The 25,862-nt window shown below is 48.0% G+C and overlaps 1 protein-coding gene across 1 annotated transcript in view; it reads right to left on the bottom strand.

Annotated features, from left to right (window-relative positions):
• Window positions 1-4,468: 4,468 nt before the first annotated feature.
• The window catches only part of KIAA1217 (KIAA1217 ortholog), a 305,103-nt gene continuing 283,709 nt past the window's right edge, over window positions 4,469-25,862 (bottom strand). The window contains 9 exon segments of the mRNA XM_030321322.1: window positions 4,469-6,459; window positions 7,173-7,295; window positions 7,815-9,410; window positions 9,522-9,599; window positions 13,328-13,447; window positions 16,645-16,809; window positions 17,528-17,691; window positions 22,036-22,219; window positions 24,746-25,193. Coding sequence (XP_030177182.1) covers window positions 5,959-6,459; window positions 7,173-7,295; window positions 7,815-9,410; window positions 9,522-9,599; window positions 13,328-13,447; window positions 16,645-16,809; window positions 17,528-17,691; window positions 22,036-22,219; window positions 24,746-25,193 — 3,379 coding nt within the window. The 3' untranslated portion in view covers window positions 4,469-5,958.

Genomic DNA, 25,862 nt, shown 5'->3' with positions numbered 1-25,862 from the left:
TGGAGGGATCCTCGTGGGGGGTGACGCCCAAGACAGGGCCCGCTTCTGGGAGCTGGGGAAAGGCACTGGGGTCACCTATCAGGCATGGACCGAGGGCTCTTGGTGGGGAGAGGCTCTGCGAACATTTCTAGCCTGAATCTGGGAGCCTACCCACCACCCTCCGACCTTCTTACTGGACAGGGGTGAAGGCGGAGATAGGCTTCTCCCGCCTGGTCCCCCTCTGCTCACCGTGGGCTTCTAGATTCTCTGCCCCATCCTCAGATCCCGTATCGCCCGAATAGTTTTCATATCTACGTGGGCTGCCCTCCTCCCTGCTGCCCCTCCCCACAAAAGGAGTGCTTCTGCACTTTGCTTTTTTTGCTTTACACACGCATATTTCACACAGAGACCTAGATGCACCATTTGAAACACATTGCAACTTGGTATTCACCAGCCAGTGGAACCTCCGTAACAAGCGTAAAAGGGCACCTGCAACGTCTCGTTGTAACCGACTACTGGGAACCATCGTGAGGACGCCCGGCTTCTCCAGAAACTACGGGGGGGGGGGGGGGGGTTACACCTGTACTTTCTTGGCGTCAGATGTCAGATCCTTGAATTACTCCAACCCCAAAGGCACTTGAGTGTTGTAATTGTTAGCTACCTGCAAACGCTATGAGCCCTACATGTAGCCAGTGTTGGGAGACCCCGGGGCAGCACCGGAAGAGTCAAAACACAAGGACAGCTTCAGATGCCCCTGGGGGCGACACTATCAGCTGGGAGGGAGAAACAATGTCCCTCCATTCCAGCTATTTTTTTTTTTTAATTTTTTTTTCAACGTTTTTTTTTTTATTTATTTTTGGGACAGAGAGAGACAGAGCGTGAACGGGGGAGGGGCAGAGAGAGAGGGAGACACAGGATCGGAAACAGGCTCCAGGCTCCGAGCCATCAGCCCAGAGCCTGACGCGGGGCTCGAACTCACGGACCGCGAGATCGTGACCTGGCTGAAGTCGGACGCTTAACCGACTGCGCCCCCCAGGCGCCCCCCAGCTATGTTTTTTAAAACGGTTGGAAAACTTGACAAAGAAATAAAATATTTTTCAAGTCTGAATCCGCTCTCATGGGGTAATAGTCACCTTTTGTTTTTAAGATACACCATCTTCAGGGCTCCTGGGTGGCTGGTTAAGCGTCCAGCTCTTGATCTCGGCTCAGGTCATGAGCTCACGGTTAGTGACCAACAGCGGACAGCCCGCTTGGGACTCTCTCTCCCTCTCTCTGCTCCTCCTGTGCACGCTCTCCCGCTCCCTTGCTCTCTCAAAATAAACATAAGAAGAAAAAAAAAAAAGACACCCCATCCTCTCATTACTCCCAGGCCCCTGCTGTCCTAGTGCGAGACTGTGGTTCCCAGCCCTGGCTTCCCATTAGAATCGCCCGGAAAGGTCTGACAATCTGCTGCACGGGCGGAGCCTCTGTCCCCCTCGTTTAGAATCTCTGAGGGTGTGACCCAGGCCTCTGCATCTTTAAGGGTTCCCATGTGATCACAGGTGCTGCCAAGTTTGAGAATCTGGGCCACGAGTCCCCATTTATTCCAAATGCCAGATCCGGCTTCCTTGGGTTCTTCCGTCACCAGGGTGGATCCCACTGGCCATCCCTGTTTTCCCCATCCTGTCCCTAGTCAGAGAGGAGACCGTGGCGGGTGAGAGCCCTTGTTCTAAATGATTCAGCACCTTGCTAATCCCAGAGCTTCAACAGTTAGAAGAGAGAAGTCTGTTCCCACCCATCTGCTCAAGATTTCCTGTCCCTTTCCTTTTTTTTTTTTTTTTTAAATGTTTATTTTGAGAGATAGTGCACGATTGGGGGAGGAGAGAGGGGGGGTGGAGAGAGAGAGAATCCCAAGCAGGCTCTGCACTGTCAGTACACAGCCGGACTCTGGGCTGAAACTCAAAAACCAGGAGATCATGACCTGAGCAGAAATCCAGAGTCAGATGCTTAACCCACCGAGCCACAGAAGTGCCCCCGTCTCTTTCCTCCTTAAACCAAATGCTTAGAGCTTGGTTTTCTTTTGTCCTTAATCACTTGCTCTTGCAGGCATGAATGGAGAGCGCACACATGCTGATATGGATAGGGGTGTCGTGCAAAAGTTCCAGAAATGGCAGGCCATTCAGGCGCCCCGAGCTCTGGGTTTGGCCCCTAATGCTGTCTTGTGGAGAAGGGCTCGCGAGGCCGGATCCTTATGCCGTCCAGGTTGGCCCTGACTTTTTCCAACAACGAAGTGTGTGTTCAGTATTCTATGCCAGTGAGTCTCAGCCAAAGCGGTTCTGCTCGTTAGAGACAAGTGCAGGTATTTGTGGAGAGCTCTGTAGCTGTCACCGTGATGAGGCAAAGCTGGCATCGTGCGGGTGCGGGCCAGGGACGCCAGGCGTCCTGCAATGGGCTGCCAGGAACTGTCCCCCACTGCAGGATCTGGTAACGCCCCGCCCAACATTCATGCGAGCGAAAAACCTATTTACAACGATCTGCACCTGTAGGCCGATTCTGCTTTAAAAATAAGCTTTTAGGCATTCTTGGAAAGATGCAACAAGACTTTTTTTCACTCAACAGAGTGTTGCGTCTGAAAAAAATATTCTTTGAGATAAACCCTAGGGGCTCCTCAGATTCGTGCGACCGTCCGTCAAGTCGGTGCCATGGGCTGGATGCATAAGCAGGGGCGCGTCTCGGGTTGTCCTCTGTGCCTGGAGAATAATAACAGAACCTCCCTCTGAGGACTGTTGAGAAGATTAAATGCGACATATAGAAAATTCTTAAGACAGAGCCAGACACGCGTTGCACCTTCAATAAAGGTTAGGGTTGTCGTCTTTATCACGGATAACCGGACACTCGTCCCGCTCTTCCAAAGGCTTCCATCTGGTTGTGGACAAGAAGTCAGACTGCGGGAGTCCAGAGGAGAGGCCTTTCACAGAGGTGATGGCATGTGGCCCTCTCTGGCAGGACACACAACTTTTAACAATGTTGCAGCGTTACAGAGGTTGCTTTTCTTTCGGCGTCGTGACTGCAACTCCTTCCAAAGCCAAGCAAAACAAAGAAATTTGCACAGGAGAAAAGCCAGGGCCCTAGAATCATGGCTACTTAAAGACCGGTCCTTTTGTGAGGTTGCATTTTCAGGGTCAGGAGAAGGTGCACCCCAAATCACCCTGCCCAGACTCCTCAGGTGGCGGGAGGAGTTGGTGTCCATCCCTGAGCTAAGCACCCAGGGCAAGACCCGTGAAGAGAAGCAGACACATCCGCTGGGCTCCCAGAGCAGTTCTGGCCGTGCCTGTCCCCCAGACCGCTTCCCGAGGGCCCCCCCCTCTGCAATTTGAACTAGCTTCCTCCCCTCTCCATGGCTCTGAAGATGCAAAAGCATTTGAGAGCAACCAAGAAATTTTCTTTGGAGGGGGAGCGGAGGAAGAAAGACTGCTTCAACCAAAAACTCAAAAGGTGGTATCGCAGAAGCAACCAGGTGACGTTGTTGGGGAAACGCACCATGGACCACAGGCCCCTGTGCAGTGATCTCTGCTCCTGAGAAGATCATGTCCAAAGATAATAAAGTGATTGCACGAGCCCTTTTGAGGAGAGAACGTCAGATCTGCCAGGGCTCGTGGCCGTCCAGCTGGAAACAAAAGCTCATCCTGATGACCCGAAGGCAAGAAGATCAAGTTATGCTCGGCACACTCCACCTAGAAGGCAGCGGATCCTTGTGTCTGTGAACGTATCAACAGTAACTGCCGTCCGTTGCCTATCACGGGCCGGGTATCATGCTAAGTGTTCTGCATGTATCACCTTTTATTTATTTATTTTTTTTATGTTTATTTATTTTTGACAGAGAGAGAGAGACAGAGCATGAGTGGGCGAGGGGCAGAGGCAGGGAGACACAGAATCTGAAACAGGCTCCAGGCTCCGAGCTGTCAGCACAGAGCCCGACGAGGGGCTCGAACCCACGGACCGAGAGGTCATGACCTGGGCCGACGTCGGTCGCTTAACCGACTGAGCCACCCAGGCGCCACTACCCTGTGGACTTTAACATAATGCAGTTGTTGAGTTGTTGTAGGACGTGATTGAAATGTCGGAACATTTTATACCTGAAAGCTGTAAGATGACGACTTTCCGGAGCCCTCCCCCAAACACGTGATTCATATAATGTTAGCACGTAATTTACACAACGAGTGGACCTATAACATAGATCTGATAAAGGCATCCCAGATCTGTAAACTTGAAGCTTACGGACACCGACAACCAGGTGCTCAGGTAATACTCATTTTCCCTTTACATCAAACCAAGTTAAATATTTTGGAGGCCAAAAAGAATATGAAGCAGTTTCCTGACACTGTTCTTGTCGAATGCATACTCCTGGTGGTATTTTCACCGACTGTCACCCACAGTGTAATGTTAGCTAGCGTATGTCTTTCTACACCAACAATATTTTTTGACACTGAGAACTCGAAAAAAACCATAGTGATAAAGATGCTTTATTTCTACTTGACTTCTACTGTAAATTTAAAAAGAAAAGGTAGGAAGAGCCCCTCTTGTAAACGAGGGTGGAAACTCTGGACCCAGGTTTGCTTTCTGTTAGCCAAACCTTGGTAAAGCCACAGAGGAGAGAGTCAGCAGGTTACATCAGAAGGCACCGCACTCGCAATGAATTGATCAGGAACTCATCATGAATCAGAGAAGGAGAGCTTTCTGAAAGCCAGTCCGTGTCCCTTTAACTCGGTGATAGTTATGTTTGTTCTTTGACGAGGAAGCAGTTCGAGTGACAAGGTACAAAAAATAATAAGCATGCAGCCCTTTATTGAGTTTTGCAAAGCCTCTGCTTATCGTTCTGTATATTACATGACTGTGTTATACAAATACATTTATTTACAAAAACACTCTATCTGTGCAAACTCGTTGCTTTTTAAAAATGCACGGGTATCCCCATTTCTGCCCATCCCAAGATATATTTTTAAAGCATGCATAAAAATTAACTTTGGTGTGCGAAAACTACTCTGTGCTGCCACATACGGTATTTTTTATTAGGTCTATTTATATATGTACAAAAGTTGATCAGTTTACAGAACCGTACAGAAGTGTACATGTTTAAAATCCACAATGCAAGAGTGTGGGTCACCAGGTCTCAGGAAACAAAGGAAGGGTTTAGATACTGGAAAGGAAACAACTAGAGAATCCCAATATGTTAAGAGAAAGAAAGAAAGAAAGAAAGAAAGAAAGAAAGAAAGAAAGAAAGAAAAGCAAAGAAAACTAGCTTGCTTGGGCTGCAAATTATTATACATAATTCTCACGGCAGTGCAATAGGTTTGATAAACTGCCTTCTACATATGCCTCGTGTCGGCTCGTGTAGAAGTTCACTGGCTTTTTGTCTAGCACGCTACTTTCAAATGTACAATGCTATAGTATCAAAATGTTTTTGGCAAAAAAGATCTTGAAAGGAACCATGACGTTCTGACAAAAATAGAAATCTGTAATAAAGCTAAATAACACCAAAATAAAAGGAAATATTATAGTATCTGTTTTACAATTTGTATAGATAGTCACGCTTGTGTATTTCTCGGTTTCACGTCTAGTCTCCGTAATGAAAAATATTTTTGTACAAAACATACTAAAATTCTGGAATCATACATGTTTTACATGCTGAGTACATTTTCCTCCCCGTCTCTCACACACCCTTCTCTCCTGCCAGCCACCCTTTTCGTAACACATGCTTACTTCATTTGACGGGTATCGGCTATAGACAGTAAACACTATGTAATTACAATAGCAACGAAGAAAACAAGCTTCACTGACATCTATTAATCCAGTATTTAGCATATACTTAGCATTAAGCCTCAAACAGTACGGCAATATGTTACATTCGCTTGGGAAAACAGTTGTGGAAGACTGTCGAAAAACAATTTTTGTGTGTTTTTTTAAAGGTAACTCCGACTTTCACCTAACAGGATTTGGCCTTTAAGAGGTTTCCTTGGCTGTGGATGGGGTGGCTTTGCTTGAACTTCCGTTCTGTGCCTTGTAGCTGGTGAGGCCGGGAGTGTGGATGGTCCTGATGCTCTTGGCACCTTGATTCAGTGAAGTGGGGGAGGCGGGGGAGGGTGGGGAGGAGGAGGAGGAGGAGGGGGAAGGGGCTGCTCGGCCGTTTTGAGTCTGCAGTGAGAATGAGAGATGGTGGCCTTTACCTGTATGAGTGGGGCTCTGAAACTTTAAGGAGCCATTAGAGACAGAGGGGATGAGGGAGGCAGAGGGAGCAGATCGTCCTGTTTGGGGGCTGAGAGGGTTAGAAGTAACCGGTGGTTTAGTAGCAGGTGGAATAGGCAAGTTAGAGCTGTCACCACTAGAAGAGGGCAGAGAACTGCTTTTCCCAGAGCTGGGAGAAAGGGCTGGAATCTTAGAAGCAGGTAAGGAGGGGAAAGTAGGCTTACAGTCCCCACCAGCTTTCTTAGCACTTCCATTAGCCTGCAAATAAAGATGGCGGGAGACAGTTTGTCAGAAAGCTGGTAACACGATCAAACCACAGGGTCTGGCAACACAGCCCTTCTGAGAATGACTAAATAAAAGAAACCAAATCAAACCAAACCAGTTCAAGGCCTGAGCTAAGTTCTTGTTGTGCTGCACTGGACCTGGGAGAGACCCCCAAAGTACAAGAACGGAGATGTGTAGAACGGGAGGAAAGGAAGAACGGCGTAGGTGAGAAGAGGCACACCATCCCGCTACCGTTCCCGGGTGCTAAGTCGGCCATGCGTCTGGGTGATTACTGGGGTGGGGCGGGGGCGTCGTGACGGACAGTTAATGTGCCTCTAATGCAATGCAGTCAGCATATACGTTAGTACTGGTGACTTTCAGGGCAGCTCAAGGACAGGTCTGACTCGGTTTCCCGAGGTGTTCTGATGAACCACTACATTCACCCAAAGAAAAGCCGACGGGCCCGGCACCTTGTGTTAACAGTTAAACTTTGGAGTCACAAAGTAAAAGATGTTTTATTGCAAGCATGCAGAAGCGTGGTGAAAAGTTTAACGAAGGTTTTTAGACTTTCTTCATGCCCCAGATCCAGGGTGTCTACGTAAACCATATCTTACAAAGAAAACATGATATTTGGTATAAACTAAGTCAGTGACTTGCTTCTTAAACGCAACAGTGTCCATCCAAAATTGGGTTTAAGGTAAAACTACCTGACGGTATTGGCGGGGGTCCTGCAGTTTGGACTGCTTGCCAGGCTTGTCCAGGCTTCCGGGTCTGTTCTTGGAACTCATGGGGACCGGCATCCTGCTCGTCTGTGGGGTCCCGGTGGCGCCCTGTGGGAAGGAGCAGCGGGAGGGGAAGAGAAGGAGAAGCACGTGAGCGGATTGTCACGCAAGCTCTCCCACTGTGTGCAGAAGCTCAACGTGAGAAGCCACAGCCCTACATGCAGGACAGATCTAGGAGACGGACATCAGGAGACACCACTGGGGTTAATTTGAAGAATCAAACAGAATGAATCTGCCCCACTACTGATCAAACGGATTTTAATGTGAGTATCAGAGCAATCATTTCAACAGCACATGACTGACCCAGCGTCCTCTGCGTTTACCCAACACCAATCAGCAACAGAGGTAAAAAGAGAATCAATTAGCTGTTAGACACCTAGTTGTTGTTGTTTTGAAGGTGAGGGAGAAAGTGTGAGAGAAAGGGATCGTGGCGAACAGACAAAAATAAAACCACAATGAGCCACCTGAAAGGAAGCAAGTAAATCACAAGACACCTGTTGCTAATGGTGATTACGGCAGATGTAAGAAAGCAGCTGGGTCTTTTCGTTTTCCATCAGACCAAGATACCTTACGTGAGGCTGAAGGTACGGACGAGGGGGGCTCTAGGGCAGTGGGAGCTCCATCCAGAACTAGCAGGGAGCGGGGAGAGGCCTCTTGGGCTATGTGGGCTGAGCTTGCAACAGAATCTCTGTTGGAAGAGCATGAAGCGTCCACTAGGGCTCTTGGACTCATTTCACTGATTGTGGTTTCAAGCTGTTTGATGGTCTGCTCCAGGCTGTCCAGCGTCCTGTAGGTATTTTTTCTAATTTCGTCAGTTCTGGAAATCACAGATGCGTTCTCTGCACTGGGCGGCTCTGGTCTCCTAAGCATACTTTTGGGGGCGTCTTCAGGTTGGGACCTAGTGATTTCAAATCGTTTAGCTTCCTTGTGCTGCTTCAAAGTGCCGTCCTCCTCCTCCTCCTCGTAGACCACCACCTGCAGCGTCTTCTTCCCCGTTTTGGTTCCCGTGCGAATTGCCTGAGTGAGAGCAGCCAGTTGCTTTTTAGGGAATTTGAATTTGAACTTTTTCTTGGGGCTTTCAAACTGGTCATCCGTCACGTCACCCTTGCTTTCTGCACTTGGAGAATCTGCGTGGCTGAACCTGCTCAGCTCGTTCTTACTCATTTCCTGTCCTGGGGGTTCAGCCTCTGGTGAAAGGCAGTGTGGCTGGAATTTACCATCAGCCTGCTGCCCTGATCCGGGGCTGCCGGATGCAACCTTCTTATGCAACTTTTGGGAAGTGTTATTCTGGAGTACAGGGTCTCCGTTTTCCTCCTCTTCCTCCTCCTCTATCTTTTCCTCTGTCATCATCCTCTCTAATTCCTCGTCGCATTCCTCGAATATGGTTGAAAGTCTCTTATATGCAGACCGGATGTCCATGGGCTCGTCGAAAATGATGATAACTGGTTTCTTGTCTAGGCACACGACTGGCTCTTCGTTTTCAGCTCCTTCTTGTGGGGACGTTGCTTCTTTCTTGGCGTCAATGTTAACCGTCTGTACATCTTCCCCCTTTTTGCTCACTATGTCGCGGACCTCCCCACTGGAGAGCACCTGGACGGCAGTTTTGGTGATCATGAAGGCGATGTTGTCGGTGGTCGCATTTTCTTCAGTGGGAGAACTTGGTGTCGATTCTCCGTCCTCGCTGGGGTTCACGCTAGCATGCCGTGCCCCCTTGGGTCTTAGAGCAACCTGGCCGAACTCTGTCATGTGAACCTCTTGATCTTGAGTTCTGACATCACACGTGCTCAATTCAGTTGACCTAGCGGGAGAGGGAAGGTCACACCTATCTGCGTTTTCCTGTCTTTCTAGTCTCATCTCCTTCGTCTTTCCAGAATTCATCTTCTGATTCTCAGCATCAGGCACAGGGTACTGCGGTCCTGAGCTCTTAGGTCCTTTGTTTATTTCATCTAATGAACAAAGGCCAGAGTAACTGGAATTGACCTTAGACACATTTTTCTGGGCATAGTTTCTACTGTCTTTAAATAAACGTTTGCCGGATATGGAATTTTCCTTCTTTAGGATGTCTGATTTATACTCTGATGTTCTTGATGCATCAGAAACACTATTCTCCATTGCTATTTCCCATTTAGGATGGTCAAGGGGTGTGAGAGCCCCTGTGGGAACCTGAGAGGGAAGTGGAGGAGGGAAACCACATACATTAATCAGAACAGGATCCGCGAAAGGGGGCAATGAATCTGCATGGTATCCGTCGGAACGCAGATTTGCTAAACTCACCTTTCGGGATTCCATTTGGGGGCCGTTTTCATATTCGACATCAGATTTCCGAACGTCTTCATGGAAAAATTCCAAATTCTGGTAGAATAGTGTAGGACATGTTACTGCACAAAACCACATCCCCCCCCCAAAGTGGACTATAACTAAATCGTTCCTTTAATCACACTTCCAGAACCTGCGGGCCAAGCACATCTGCCAAAGCCTAGACAGCTCTACCTTGGCTGGCTTTGTTGTTCTCCAGCTTCCAAACACGCCCTGTGTTCGCACGAGACGAAAATCTCAATTAACAAAATAGTTTAGGGATTTGCAAAATTGGTGAGGGAGCAGTTAAGAGAATAAAAGGATCGATTCTGTATCCACACGTTCTCTCTCCAGCATCTGATTGTGAGCTTAGCAGAATCGAAAACGGGAAGAGAGGTGTAGCGCAGTAGAAAGCACAGTATCTCGGCAGGCAGAAGCTTTTTGGTTCTAATCCAGCTCTGCCCCTTAACTGTGTCACCTTCACTTTCCTGGGCCTCCGTTTTCTTGTGTATAGACTGGGGAACTAGACCAGAACCCTTCCAGCTAGTTATTTCGGTACTATCTCTGCTGCTTTTCTAGAAACTGTCCTATAAGGACTCTGCCCCCACTTGGGTGTAGTACTTGGAGATGAAACGAAAACCTTATTTTTCCCTGGTCAAATGACAGACTGACAGTGTATTTGCAGTTTGCACTTGGACTTGGCCAAGTCAAGTGTCACAATAACCTTCAACCTAATAATACCCAAGGCGGTCAAATCCAAATTCAGAATGATAATGCTGCCAAAATACCCTCGAAACACCTCCAAAGCAGATATTGGAGACTACAGCGGTGACTTTGACATCGTAAGTCAGCTTCTAGTCTCTGTATTCTCCGATACAGAGCGAAGGTCCATTTCTGCGGGTGTCACCGAGATTCAGGACGTGAGGACCCAGCAGTGAGGCTCAGGTCCGGACAGTGCTTCACCGGGAAGCGTGGCCTTGTCTGGCCCGTGTGTATCAGCTCCCTTGGGCTCTGCCACGACACTAACACTAGCTGTGCCTTGTCGCTTCAAGGCACTGCTGCCCTTTCTTCTTGCTGCCCAAGCCCGAAAGGAAGAGGTGGTTACAGGGGGAAGGGACACAATCCCGAGAAGGTTGTCTGGCTAAAGCAATGACAACATAACAAAGCATAATAACCGGGCCCCGCCCAAGTCAACCCACAGCAACCCCACCGCCCTGTTACAAATGGAAAGGATGTCCATACACATTCAAGGAATAACACACAAACACCAAAGTCAGTATTAATCACATGGAAACATCGTACAGGATACAAGGTGCATTAGCCACCGCATACCTCCTGTTAAACCTCCCCTCCTCCCGGTAAGGCCCCAAACCAGTGCAACAATTCGGCCGGTGCAGACGAACAACATGAGGTCTTTTGTGGGATTTTAAATTTGGATCATTAAACAACTCACACATCCAATAAAAGGTTTAAGAAGAAAAGCAAGAGAGGTTTCGGACTAAGGTTTCAACCCCAAACACGGAGGCAGCAGAGCATGCTAGGACTTGAGTGAGAATTTACCCCTGAATTGGAGGAGGAGTCGACATGTAATCTAGACACGACACGTGCACAGCTGACGTTCTTCTGGCCCAGTGCCTGGGGTCAGCGCTGGCATCTGTCTGACTGGTCAGGGCCCATGCCATACCCACTGCTAAGTATTTCAAATGTCACCCAGAGACACACGTATTTTAAAAGGGGTGTGGTAGCAGGAATACTCCGATGAAAGCCACTAAGGTAAAGATGTCAAGGGTAGGTTTCACATGACCTGTTACTTTTGTTACTGGGCTAGAAAAAAAGAACGGAAGTATCACAACAAGTGCATTAACTGTATCCAGGGTAGCTCGGTCACAATTGTCATGTCATCTCACAATGATATCTCAGAGGTAATCTTAGAGGGTCAAGACTGCGTAAAATGTGGTTAAACCTCTTAATGTCTGTTTACAGGTAGGTCCTGAGGTTTGGATTGTTCAGAAAACTGTGTAGCAGGCTCTTAATGCATATGGCAATCAAGCAAAATCAGAGACACAGTTATAGGAAAATTGTACACAAGTGAAGCACTAGGCTGGCACCTCATGATGATAAGGAGAAAATTTTAAAGAAATACTTGATTTATAGAAGAGTAGACGAATAGCCCAGGAGGAGTGCTGACAAAAATGTGGGGAGAAGTCTGATACTCATGGTTATTATGAGACAGGTCAATCTGCTGCGTAGAAGTGTCTAAAACAAGCTCTTAAGTGCCGATACGGCTCTCACTACAGACTTGGCCTATTATCCGACGGACTCCTGATTGAGGTGAAGGGTATCTAAAAGCTATGGCTTTCTAATTGCAAGGCGAGAAATCTCATGCAACTTTTCAGCCAATCAGCAAAGTTCTATGAGACAACGATGATCTCTAGAGGGATCTTCCGGAAGTTCCCAGTTCCCAGTGTTTCAGACAGACATCGGCCCAGGTATGCCCTGTGACTCAGGATGTGCCAGGGCCTTTCATGAGGTGGTTTTACTTAGGGCCACTGTAGGGCAATCCCACAGACTGAAAGAGGAGTATATTTCAAATAGGATGTCATGGGTTCACTTGAAAGTAACAGGAGATTCTCTTCATGAGAAAGATTTAACAGCAATTATCTCATAACCTCTCCTGCTGCACGGAGATGCCCCCCCCCCCCCAACCTCGGCAGACCTAGTTTGCAGGAGGCCCTGGGATGGTTGTGAGGCAGGGAGGAGGAGGCCGGTCTCCTTGTCAGGGCCTCACAGCTGGGGGCTGTCAGCCCTAGGACCGCATCTCTTGAAGGATTATGCTAGAATAGCCCTCTGATTCGTGATCCTTCATCTCCCTCACTGAGGCTTCTTTCACGGGGACTGAGGTGCCCACCGGGAGTAGCTGTTAGGCTATGCTACGGCTGATTTGTTTGACTTTATTTAGGGGAAGCTCGAACCTAGTCCTCGCGAAAAGTGCTAGGACCGGAGTGGGTCACGATAAGCTTTTAATCCTGAAATTCATTCAGATAAGATGGCTTTATGCCCAAGAATCCTAAAAGCTCTAGAGCCAACTCAGAAAGTTGAAGCTCACACATTCAGGCTAATGTCCTTTCCCTAAAGTACTTACGTAATGACGGTGAACTTTGTTTTAGAGCCCGGACAGCTGTCCTGAAGCCATTAGGACGCCACAATGTGTATGAGCACTGAGCTTACACCGAACTTATTGTCTTGCAAGGTATAGTTTGAGAATTTGTCCTACTTAACGCAAATTCTGTCTGGCGTTCCTGAACACGTGTGCAAACACATATGCGTCGTTTCTACGAGGATACACCCAGGGATGATGAGCATATAGCTCTGCGGTGTGTTTTTTCCCTACACTCTAAGGCTTGCAGCTACTTCTGACACAGGCGTGTGGGATCTAGAAGACACGTTAAGAATTAGAAAAAGTGCTACATACTTGACTGATGTTTCCATTTACTTCTAGAGTTCTAGAAAATCTTGCAAGGGGGATACTCTTTAGTTTGGGAAGATAATGCCCAAGTACTGCATAGACTATTACAGGAACACACAGTGCACGCTGGGAACCCGAACCAGGCATCTCTGATTAAACCTAAGGCTGTGTCTCCATTAGTTTAAAACAAAACAAAACAAAACAGGTGAAGGGAAAAAGAGGGCACAGAAAGAAGGACAAACGCAGGAGCGGTGTTAGTGTCAGAGCAAGGAAAGAAGGACCATTCGACTGTGTGGCAAATGTGTAACTGCCACGTTACCTTCTTCTCCTTGGGTGGGACTGTGGCCCCCGGCCTAGTGTCTTTAACGTGACTGTCAGCCCGGGACTGCTCAGCGTGACTGTTTGAATTTACATCCATAAAGGAACACTTCTGGAATGCCTAAGGGATTAAAATACTGAGGTTAACAGGGATGCCGGCGTAGTGAGGAGGGAGGAGGGAACAGACAGGGAGTCTGGAGGCGTGGAGACCCCAGCCTAGTCCTGCCGAGCGGTCACACCAGGGACGGGGAGGCGGCGCCACGAAACCTGGTTTGGCATCTGGCCTCAGAGCAGCAAAGCTGAGCTCTGAGCCAGAGGCAGAGGCTTCCTCACTGGCTGTGCCACGGCGTGAAAAATGGACAGAACCCTTGGAACGCATGCCCTTTGTGGGGTGTCTGGGTGCCTCGGTCGGTTGAGCGACTGATTCTTGATCTCAGCTCAGGTCTTGATCTCAGTTTGTGGGACTGAGCCCCGCACTGGGCTCAGTGCTGAAAGCATGGAGCCTGCTTGGGATCCTCTCTCCCTCCCCCTCTCTCTCTGCCCCTCCCCTGCTTGCACTACCCTCTCGTCCAAAGCGCGCAGAGCCCGATTGGGATTCTCTCTCTCTCTCTCTCTCTCTCTCTCTGCCCTTCTCCCCTGCTTACACTACTCTCTCGTGCAAAATAAACTTTAAACAAAAAAAAAAAGAATACAGTAGTAACATAGTAACAGGTACTCCCACATTCTAAGGTGCTCTGAGGTGCATTTAGAATAAAGTGATGCTCCTGAGTGCCCATGGGGTTCTGAGCTGCCTCCTTTCTGCCTGAGCTTCTAGATCTGTCCTAGAAAGCTATCAATTTCAGTTCTAGGAGTCCACCCCAGTTTGGGTGAACAGTGGGTGAGGGAGGCCAGTCCTCAGACAAACAGAAAGCACAGGCTGTGTCTGCGGGGCAGAGAGGGAGTGACAATACGGTCACGAAAGCAGGAAAGATGAAGAACCCAGCCCCCAAGCTTCTTGAAATCAGTGGCTCTCAATTCAACTACATGTTACCTAGTTAAAAAAAATTTTTGTTACCCAGGCCTCACACAGAGAATAATTAATTCAGAATTAATTCACAGGCCTTTTTTTTTTTTAAACTTCCCCAAATAATTGAAACTTGCAGTCAGGATTAAAGATCAGTTATTTCAATGAAAAATCCCAAATAACTGCCTCAATATTTTCTTACTGTCAAATATGGTCCTTTGGAAATACCTCCGTGGGCAGAAAGAATATCCCAGGCCCGTGCCAAGTTGACTGTTTCAGCACGGGTCCTAAAACATGACTTGAGCCGATGCCTGGGACCTTCCCCGGCCTGCTCTTCTGTTTCTCTGCTTGTTCCTTCTTCCTGAAGCCAGTGTGCTGGCTCCCCCCTTGCAGTCTCTCAGACACCCCAGTCCTAGAGGGCCCTGGAGATGCCCACTGAGGCCACCTGCCATCTCTGCTGGGCTGTCAGACCCTGGACTTTGGAGCCTCTGGTTTTTTCTGACGCCTGGTAACACACAGCAGGAAGCTGTTCCACAGTCACACTCAGGAGGCCGCATCTGCTCCTTGTCCTGCCTCGGGGGCATCTAAGTGCAGAGCCCAAGTGCGCGGCTGACCTTCTGATGCAGCGGGTAGGGTCCCTACCCCAGAAGGAGGGCTCTTGGCTTTGGTTAAGTCAGGCTTAGAGCACTTGATTCACCAGTATTACCTAACCACCAATAACACAACAAGAAACCACATACTCCAGGCTTTGAAAACTTTCAAAGAAACCATCAGAGATATTTAGACGTCAGTGGTGGGAAATATTCCCAAGTGATGAGCTCTAAAGCGCAGCTGGAACAAGTAAATGACTTCTCTTTGGGGGCTAGTGCAGGATTATCCATGAGCCTAAAAGTTTCTACTTCTTGGATTAGGAGTGGCTGTTCACCTTGCACAGATGTAAAATTACCTAGTTCTTCGTCATCCATTTGAACCAAACTGGGCCACGATCAATTTAAACCATGCTTTGGGGCAGAGGCTACAACGAACGGTCCCAGAATCTGCCTACGCATCTCAGGACGAGCACCAATCTCCCGACGACAAGCAGCCCGGCCATGCCCGTGTCATTAGCCAGAGGGTCCTCCCTGGATCACTGAGCGACGGACGCCTCCACCCTCTCAACTGTTTCATGCATCGCTAACCGTATACATCTATGGTTCCTATGTATGACATTCTTTAAACGTCCTAAAAATCTGTCACCGATCTGATTGGTGGAGGGGATGTCCTAAGCCAGTCTGAGAGAAGCTCAGAAGGGCTCAGCCCTGTGACAAATCAACCAGCAGCCCTGTAAATCCAAACAGCCCAATTTTGGTAGTTATTACCACGGAAAGCAGAGTGGAACAGCCATGGTAGAAATGACATGGCTTAAAAGTTCTCCTTACTCCACATGAAGAATGCAGACCCATGGTGCGTGCACTGGTGAAGAGGCAACGTATTTTGGAGCCCTAAGTGTGTGATCTGGCCATGTGATCTGACCATCCAGAGAGGGGAAAAAATGCTACAGTGAGTATGGGTCAAAATGAAATATTCTCTGAACAGACTTTGGTCTGGGAATTGTGCATGCCTCTGATTAGAAAAGTTCTTAGAACATACACCCAGGGTAGGTTCACATCCATGATTTGAATGTGGGGTAAACTTTGAGTACAGCTTCTGTACCCCCATCCTTAATCCTAAGAATGGACTGTGTCAATTAATTAAAAAATAAAAATCTAAAACTAATAAATAATCATTTCGCAAACAGGGCAAAGAAAATGGGAAATGAAATCGTTCCGTTTTTCTGCATATTTGAAAAGATGATGCTGACACCGAATGGGAACTTGGTATGAAGGACAGAAGACCTAAGGGCAGCCATTCTAAGTATTAAAACCAAAGTTTTTATGAGACCCACGTGAAGGAGGCCTTAATCAGTCCTTAGGAAGACAAGACAATGGCTGATATTTCGGATCCCTGTCTGAATTGCTTTTGAAATGAATGGACTATTAAGAACAAGGAAAGTAAATCCTCTTGGCCGGAGCTAGGAAAACTCGCAATTCATTTCCCGTATAAACTTCCTGAGTTGTTTTGTGAAAGTCATTCCTTACACACGTCATGAAGTACCCTGAGGGTAGTTCAGCGCCATCTTGGAAAACTGGAGGCCAAGGCCAGAAGATGCTGCTTACGAGGCCTAGGTCCAAAGGCTCCTTGCCAGCCCTCTCTAGCTAATGGGTCTGTGAGAGACGTAGCCAGAGCGGCCTAGGTAGGAAGGCAAGGAGCCACAACCAGTTACCTCATCCACATACCTGGAGTTCCGCCATTATTTTGTCTCCTTCTTCTTCTTCCTCCTCGTCCTTTGAGGACGAGGTAGCGACTGGAGGTGGGGATGGGGTCCAGGTGGAAGCCAGCTCCTCGGTCGGACACTTCGTGGCTCTAGCCTGGGGGCTTGGTCCAGCATCTTCACTGCTAGCCTGTGGAAGATTCAAATCACAGATATTAGCTCGACGCCTCTAGGGGCTGGCAAAAAGAAGCACAGATTACAGCAACACACGTTCCCTTACTGTCTGGCATGTCGGCTTCCTACCTCTTCAAATCGAGTCGAAAGACCATTAATATCCCTTGCTTTTAGTTTGGGTTTTTTTTTGGTACAAGCTGCCATTTTGGTGAATGGGTTGAAGATTTTAAATAAAGTTATAACTACTCAACATTTGGTGCCTTTAAGAAAGGCCTGCCCGCACTACATCTCCTTGGAAATTGTATTTTACATTTAACACAAAAGACCAAACTTGCCAAGTTAAGTGTCAGCTAAAGCCCACTGAGCACCCTTCTGTACAGACTCTTACAACCGTGTTAGCTCGTCTCACTTAGCTTTTGTAAGGTGGACTTTCCTTTGCGTCCCCTTCTACTCCATTTTCAATCTTATGAGGCCCTTGCTGGAGAAGTAGCTTGTGATTTGCATTTTACATTGTTGCAGCTACAAGTCAAGTAAGGATAGAGCAGGTGGTGCTGAATCTAGTCCAATAACACTGGCTGACATTTTCCCATCTGTGGGGCTTCCTGTGATGTAGCTTAATCAATTCTCTCCTCTGCCTTACTACTTTCTGAGTTCTACATGAGAATAGAGAGAACCTTGTCTAAGGGTATCATTTGAACTCAGAGACCAGTTCACCAGAGCTGAACCCATCAGACCTTAGCGGTGATGTTCTCCTTCCTGCTGGTGTAGACCACATCGCCGGACCTCGTGGTGGTGAGCCCTGATCCTGGCAGGTAGCTCCGCCGAGGGGGTGGGGGAGGAGGAGGTGGGGACTTACCCCCCAGCTTGTCCAAGTCTTGTTCTGAATTTGGAGAGTCTTCTGGAAAACAGTGTGTCATTGCAAAATAACCTCTTTGCAAGAGAACTTCCAGAACAGTGTATTTCTATAAACTTGATGCAATCTGTGATGCAATCTGAGAGAGAACATCTCTCTGTTCTCTCCATAGTGCCAGGATTAAAGGCATAGACCCTATAGCCCGACTGACTTGAAATCCCGAAAAGACCCTGCACAAGTTAATTAACTTCTCTCTGCCTCAGTTGTGTCATCTATTAAATGGGTATCATAATAATCCTCTCCACTGGGATGCTGTGGAGATTAAATACCTTAATATACACGAAGCATTTAGAACAGTGCTTAGTGACTTACTGTAAATGCAATGCAAGCATGAGCTATCATTATTAAAAAAATATGTGCATATATATATATGTGTGTGTGTGTGTATATATATATATATATATATGTGTAGCATATATACATATGTATATATATTTTAAGTAGGCTTCATGCCCAGTGTGGAGCCCAACATAGGGCTTGAACTCAGGGCCCTGAGATCAAGACCTGAGCTGAGATTAAGAGTCAGATGCTCAGGGCGCCTGAGTGGCTCAGATGGTTAAGCGTCCGACTGCGGCTCATGTCATGATCACACAGTTGGTGAGTTCGAGCCCCGCCTCAGGCTCTCCGCTGTCCGTGCAAAGCCCACTTCAGATCCTCTGCCTTCCTCTCTCTCTGCCCCTCCCCTGCTCACTCTCTCATTCTCTCTCAAAAATAAACGTTAAGAAAAAAAAAAAAAAAGAGTCAGATGTTCAACCGACTGAGCCATCCAGGTGCCCCAAGAGCTATCGTCATTAAGTAAAACTTCTGGGTATTCCTTGGAGAGATGAAATATTAGAGCTTAGAGACAAATCCAGAGCCCCTCGCATGGCTGCTAAAGGAAGGATGTGAGAGACGGTGTTATTAGAATGAGGAGTTTGTGCAGGGGATGTTAGAATAGAATCTGGCCGATGAAGGGCCAGGAGGGAAATGCAAGGCAGATGAACAGAAAACAAAGTCAGGGACAAAATGGACTTTTGGTCCTGGTTATGTGGTTGGAAAGGGTTCTCTGCTAATGAAAGGAGGCAGTAAACACAGAAATGCAGAAGGAGAAGTTGGCATTGACACCAAAGGTTAGGAAATACAGATATCTACTTAGCTTTCTCCAGAAAAATGTCCAGAAAAGGCACTTAACCAAATTCAAACCTCCTCATTTCTGTCCTTTATCATCATTCCTCACCTCTGCCTTTTACCAGCCTGAACCCAAGTGCGCACTAAAGCAGCAGAAGCAGAAACTCGGGGTTGGACCTTCCAACTGGGCTTTGCCTCAGCTCTCTCTAGGAACACGGCCTGCCCTCTCAGGAATATGTTTGTCCTTTCTGAGCAACCTAGTCAGAGCTCTTTGAGGGACACGCTTGAGAAGTTTCCACTTAAAGCTGTAGTAAGGGTGTGGGTGCTCATCAGGGTGAAAGGCCAGTGGTTACACGTAGCCGACAGTTCTGGTCTCCTGCAGGAGAGTGCTGGGTGACGAGGCCCCAGCAGCAGTGGGCCACCTGGCTGGTTCCTGAGCCAGCGGCCTGGCCGGGGGACAGCCTCATCAGCTTTGTGGGTCCCCCCAGGGACTGGCACAGGCTGACGGGCCCTGGAAGTGGACCCAGGTCTCCTCTCCTGGGTCATGACCATGACTGCCTCTTTGCCCGGCTTTGGTCAGGCTCCTCCGAGCTCTCCTCTCCACTAAGCCTTGCCCTCGCTCTGTCTGCTCAGCCCAGTTTTAGCAAAGAATTCCGTGAAGTCCGTTTAGCAAGAATCCCCCATTCTTGACATCTGAGCTGGTGCTTCGCTCCCTCTGCACATCCAGGCCCTCGGCCTGCCTTTTAGCGAGACTCTCCCTACCCTTGATGTATTGTATTCAGAGCTGGGTTCAGTTTCTCTCCCCTGCTGCCGTCGTCTTGAATAAAGTCTTGCTTGCTCTTTTTAACAAATATCTCTGTGAATAATTTTTCTTTAACACTGACTGAGGCTACCATCTCTAAAATTTTCCACTGATTTTTTTTAGGAGCTACATTTTCTAAGTAGTCAGACAATTTATACAAGAGGAAATACAAATAGCTTTTAAAAACCCTAAGCGTAGAATTTCACCTCATTAGTAAACAAAAATCAGTTAAAAGCAGTGACATCCATGCCAAATAAGTAAAAATGATAGAAACCAACGTTTGCAGGTAACAGATTGTATCCTTATGCATTTCTGGTGGCCAGTACATTAGCAGACTCTCTCTGAAATCAGGCCATGTGTTAAGACAAAACAAAACAAAACAAAACAGAACAAAACAAACTCAGCTGGTGGAGCATGTGACTCTTGATCTCAGGGTTGTGAGTTCAAGTCCCATGCTGGGTATAGAGTTTACTTATAACATAACATAACATAACATAACATAACATAACATAACACATTTAATTGAGCAAAAATACTTTGGGGAGTAATTTAAAAAAATTTTTTTTTCAACATTTATTTATTTTTGGGACAGAGAGAGACAGAGCATGAATGGGGGAGGGGCAGAGAGAGAGGGAGACACAGAATCGGAAACAGGCTCCAGGCTCTGAGCCATCAGCCCAGAGCCCGACGCGGGGCTCGAACTCCCGGACCGCGAGATCGTGACCTGAGCTGAAGTCGGCCGCTTAACCGACTGAGCCACCCAGGCACCCCCACACTTTAAATTTTTTTTTTTTTCCTTCAACGTTTATTTATTTTTGGGACAGAGAGAGACAGAGCGTGAACGGGGGAGGGGCAGAGAGAGAGGGAGACACAGAATCGGAAACAGGCTCCAGGCTCTGAGCCATCAGCCCAGAGCCCGACGCGGGGCTCGAACTCCCGGACCGCGAGATCGTGACCTGGCTGAAGTCGGACGCTTAACCGACTGCGCCACCCAGGCACCCCTGGGGAGTCATTTTTAAAAAATACTTTATGCAAATTATTTCTTTGGTTTTAAATGTTTGTTTATTTTTGAGAAAGAGGGAGACAGAGTGCAAGCGGGGGAGGAGCAGAGAGAGAGGGAGACACAGAATCTGAAGCAGGCTCCAGGCTCCGAGCTGTCAGCACAGAGCCCGACGCGGGGCTCGAACTCATGAACCGAGAGATCGTGACCTGAGCTGAAGTCAGACGCTTCACTGATTGAGCCACCCAGGCGCCCCACTTTATACAAATTTTTTTTATTCTGAAGGAATAAAAAGCCCAGATGTGGTAAGATAACAAGTGCAATCACGAGAAGGAACAATTATGATTTATAACTATTTTTTATAACTTATTTGTGATTATAAAACATCAAAGGACTACCTGACAAAAGTAATAATAAGGAGAGCCAAATTAGGCCAGATGGAAACGGAATGGTGTAGACTTTTACCCATGAGAAATTCCTCACGGGGACTTTGGGGGAGAAGCCATCTTTGTGAGAACAGGGCTGCCCCTCCCGGGCCCCTTCCTCCTAAGGTACTTGCTGCCTGACCCTTCTGGTCCCTAAACAGGCCTCACCCAGCTGGGCAGGTGGGGAAAAGGGGTGAAAAACTTGGCACACACAGGCTGATGGGGGCAGTTTCAGTGAGGGGAATTTTAGAGCAGCTTTGGGGAAGGAGAACAGTGAGACAGGGTTACAGTGGTTACAAATTGTATCTACGCTCATGTTCCTGGACGTGCATGCAAGTCAAGATGGCGATTCCTTTCCAAATTACTTTTAGCTACTGGAGGAGGCACCATTGAATGTGGCTCTGAGACACTGGGCTGCAGGTAGAATGGTGTCTCTGTTCGCAACTTTAAGATCAGAGTAAGGCATGAGGCTTGTTGGTCGGAGATTTAGGAGGCTGAGTTTTCTAACGGTTATTTTATGTTCTTAGGGACACATTGAGGCTTAACTTCCATAGTTTAGTTAGTTCAATATACCATCTAATAATTTTGATTTAAAAAATGCAATTTCGCCTCATGATCTAATGTCCCCTCGGGACCTCATAAAGGCTGGCATTTTCTTCCTGCAGCATATGAAAAGCTCTTACTCTAAATGCGGCCCTCTTATTCTCCCAGCTGGTGTTGTGAAGTGTCATAAATTCACAGGAAATGTGGAAGCCGGGAATCTAAATTTTACCTTACCGGGCATTGTTCTAGTATCCTCAAGTAGAACATCGTTTCCAGGCTACGGTTATAGTTAAGAGGCAGTAGTGAGAATGTAGTGATACCTGAGGATTTGCTCCAATTTATAAGCGTCTTAAGAAGTGAGAGATTGGTGCTGCTGGCCAGCACGTGCTTACGTGGGCAGCAGTGCCCTGACCTGAGGGTAGCCAGCCCGCATAGCCCTGTGAGCACCTCACCTGAAAGTTCTAGCTTGTCTACCGGAGCATCGCCCTTTGGTTGTGGGCCCAAGGCTGGTGGCATCTCCAGGTTTGGAATTGACCTCATGATGTTGGCCTGAGCTTCTTCTAGTAGCTTCTCAAACTCTTTCCCGTTATAGTGGTCCAGATTTTGCCTTTTCTCTTCCCATTTCCTCTCTGCTTTCTGAAGGAAAAGAACAAGTGAAGAAGGTTTAAAAACCAGAGGGAAAGCTAATTAGAGATTTCGTGTCAGGGTGGCGGAGAGCATAACACAGGTTAAATGTGGATAAAATAATGCTCCGGTTTCCGCACTGAGGGACATTTTTGTACATCAGACAAACGTGCCCCTGTGCTCTCTGCTGTGTAAGCCCAAGTAGTCTTCACTCACACAGAAGCAAGCTCAGAAACCCAAATGCATTCATTCCATTATTACTGAGCACTTACTGCTACTTTCAACTAATACTAATAAAAGAACACAGGGATATGCTTTCAAAAGTATGTATCCCATCACCAAGTTTTTGTTCTCAAAACTGACTTTTCACTGCGGAGGAGATGTGCAGACAAACAGAAGCTAAGCCCAAAAACACTCACCAGGAACAAAGAATCCTACATCACAGTCCCGTGACTAAGAACTGCTATATGGCCTCCGGGTCAAACTTTCTTACGTGTAAAATGGGGTTTTATCTGGATACCCTCGAAGTTCCATCAAGTTCTCCCAATAGGGAGAATTACATGAAATGCATTTTTAAATACCTGTACATTTTTTTTAAAGGAACATTCTCCCGTGATTTCGAGGTGGTGCAGTAATCCTTCCAGGAGGGCAGAGGGGAAATGGCACCAGGGTTACTAGAACCCCAACACGTAAGAACTGGAAAAGACCGAGGAGATCACTTCACCAACACACTTCACACGTGAGAACGCCGAGGCCCAGTGAGGCAAAGGATGTGTCCAAGATCCACGCTACGTAAACAAGCCTCCACTGCCACCCCTTACCACCCCCCTCCCTTCATTGTTTCTTCCTAGCATTTTATGACCATCTGGCATACACTGGTTCTCGGCCTCTCCCTACAAGCAGGCATGTTTCTTGAAGGCACGGACTCTGTCCCTTCTGTTCCCTGCCTGCCTCAGAGCCTCTGGGGGCTGGTGCACAGCAGGGCTCGGGGATACGGTCCGTGAAGGAAGCTCACCCTACGCAGCAGCAGTGGAGCGGGCGGCGAGGCCCAGGCCTCCTTACCGCAGATCGGGGCATTTTCAGAGACGACTCGTGAGTCGAAACTGAGAATACACACGCGGCCACGATGGCCACGCCCAGTGGGTTCTCAAGAGACGTTTGTTAAATAGATGGGTCGTCCCACTGACACGGTTTCCAGACAGAGATGTAGGAAGTGGCAGATTCCGCTCACTCTCAGGAGGAAACGTGTTGTTCAGTTTTCGCCCCTGCCCTGCTGGGCACGATGGGACAGAATCACCGTCAGGCAATCACATTTCACCCCTCCCGTGAGCTGTGTTTCATAAACGGCTGGCTTGGAAGGGAGGCACAGCCGCTGACTTTGGAGCAGAGGCAGAAGCTACCTAGGGTCCAGAGGCCCGGTTGCCCTGACCGTGGCCTTGGCAATTTGAAGAGGTTATTTTTTCTTGAAACCTGAGTTATCCACTGCTGACACGCAAGAGAGGCAGGCACGGTGAGGAACAGGGTCTGGGGTAACGACGCTGGGGAGACAAAATGTGATACTCAGGCGTGGATACCGGCTCTTGATAGAATCTTTAAAACCATGGCGTGTTTTCTATGTCTTGTGACTCTAAGACCCAGTTTTCTCTTTCCATTTTGACGGCCTCCACCTTGCATCCTGAGACTACTCTAATGACTTCCCACCCAGCAACCTTAATTCGAGACCCCACCACCTTAATTGATTCTGTACATTGTTTCAGAGCAATTTTCTGAAGATGCTGATTTTTTATCACTGCCCATTTTTTATCATGGGCCGCATTTTTTTGGACACCCACCCCATGACCTTGAGACGTCCTGGACTGGTTTGCCAGCTCCCACACATCCGGTTCCAGTCTGTTTTGCCAGCCTCGTCTCCTCTATCTTGTTCCCATAAAACAAGTTTACTCGTGGTTCCCTTTGCTCCAGCAACCCCTCTGTGCTAGCCCTCACCAACCCTGCTCCACTTACCCAGATTCTACTGACTTTTCCGGGCCAGTAGCAAACCTTCCACCGGCCCGCATTCACCAGTGATGTGCTTGAGCAGGGAGAGCTGACTCACATCTCCCCAGCCGCATGCCCACTGACGTCCCGCTGAAACTCGCAATCAGCGACGGTGGGAGAATACGCCTCAGAAACTGGCAGATTCTATGAATCAGGGCTTCCCCCTGCCCCCACCAGAGAACTGGTTGGTAAACACTTCCCAGCACACCATGGTTTCACCTTCCCACAGGATGGGATGTCTCACCCTTCTCTGAAATCCGACTGTTCTCTTAATCTGGCCATCGAAACCCATTTGTAGTTCAAAAAATCTCTCTTTGAGACAAATATATATACATACATATATATATATATAGATAGATATATATATCTATATATATTTGATATAAATGTATCTTTGACACATATATGCATTCTCTTTACAACCAGACTATAAACTCCTTGAGGGAAGGACCAGATGTTATTCCTCTATAGGGTTAATGAGAAATGGACATAGGACCCTACCTCAATGGACACTGCCCTGTTCTTGGCGCTCGCGCTGTGGATTTCCTCAATGAGCAAGCTCTGCATGGCAGAGCCGTTCATGGGCATCTGTGGGGACTGAGGAGCCTGTGCCGACTGCAGAGCTGAGGTCACTTCCTGTGTGGTGGCCGAAGGGCTGGTGGGGTGGGGACCCGAGCCCCCCGGCAAGTGCTGGGCGGGGTTGAGCAGGGCGGCGGAGAGCTGGGAGGGCTGGATGACTACAGGGGAGCTCTGTGCATGGTGAACGGTCAAGGGCACCACTTCTGACTTCACGTCACCGGGGACTCCTGCGCCGTGGAGGGGCTGGCCTGAGGTGTGGGGTGCCTCCTCCTGGCTCTTCAGGACTTCCGCGGCTGTGGCCTTTTCCATAGCGACGTACTGTGCGGCCTGGGCTGCATCTGTACCTTTCAAAAGCCCATCGGTGACGTGTCTGGGAGAAACCATGCACAGCAGCATTAACTCTTAAGGTAGGTAACTTGCATTTTATTTGTATGGCACACTTGAATGCCGTGGCATCCCAAAGCCAGGCAAGAGGTTGCAAAATTAAGACATCTGACAACCCGGAGTAGCAGCTTGGGGATGAAGGTTTCCATGGCAACTTCCTAATGCCCTCCAATTGCCTCCTAACCGTCTCTGGTACCTGATTGCTCAGTCCTTCCCTCACGAGATGGTCTGTCTCTGCCTTTCCACCAGCACCGTTGTGCCCAGCCAGACACGGTTCCATCACTATTGGTGTGGGGGCGGCCAGGAGTGAACAGATGATTCTAACATCAACCCCCTCCACTCAGTCCCCGCTGGACAGCCCTCAGAGATGCTCTGTTCTAACCCCAAAAGCTTCCTGAGCCCCCCATACTCTCCTCCTTTGAAAATCCACATGGAACTCTTGTTCCTCTCCAAAACCTAACTGCTAATTATCTACTGTTGACCAGAAGGATTACCTATATCGTAAGTACCTGATTAATATACATTTTGTATGCTATGACTGGATTCTTACAATAAAGTAAGCTAGGGAAAGGAAAACGTGATTAGGAAGATCACAAAGAAAATACATTTACAGCATTGTCTTGTACTTATCAAAAAAAAAAAAAAATCCTTACAT

Source organism: Lynx canadensis, chromosome B4 (genome assembly GCF_007474595.2).
Source record: "Lynx canadensis isolate LIC74 chromosome B4, mLynCan4.pri.v2, whole genome shotgun sequence".
NCBI lineage: Eukaryota > Metazoa > Chordata > Mammalia > Carnivora > Felidae > Lynx > Lynx canadensis.
The sequence above is the reverse complement of the archived record's forward strand: the minus strand, read 5'-3'. Positions and strand labels throughout refer to the sequence as shown.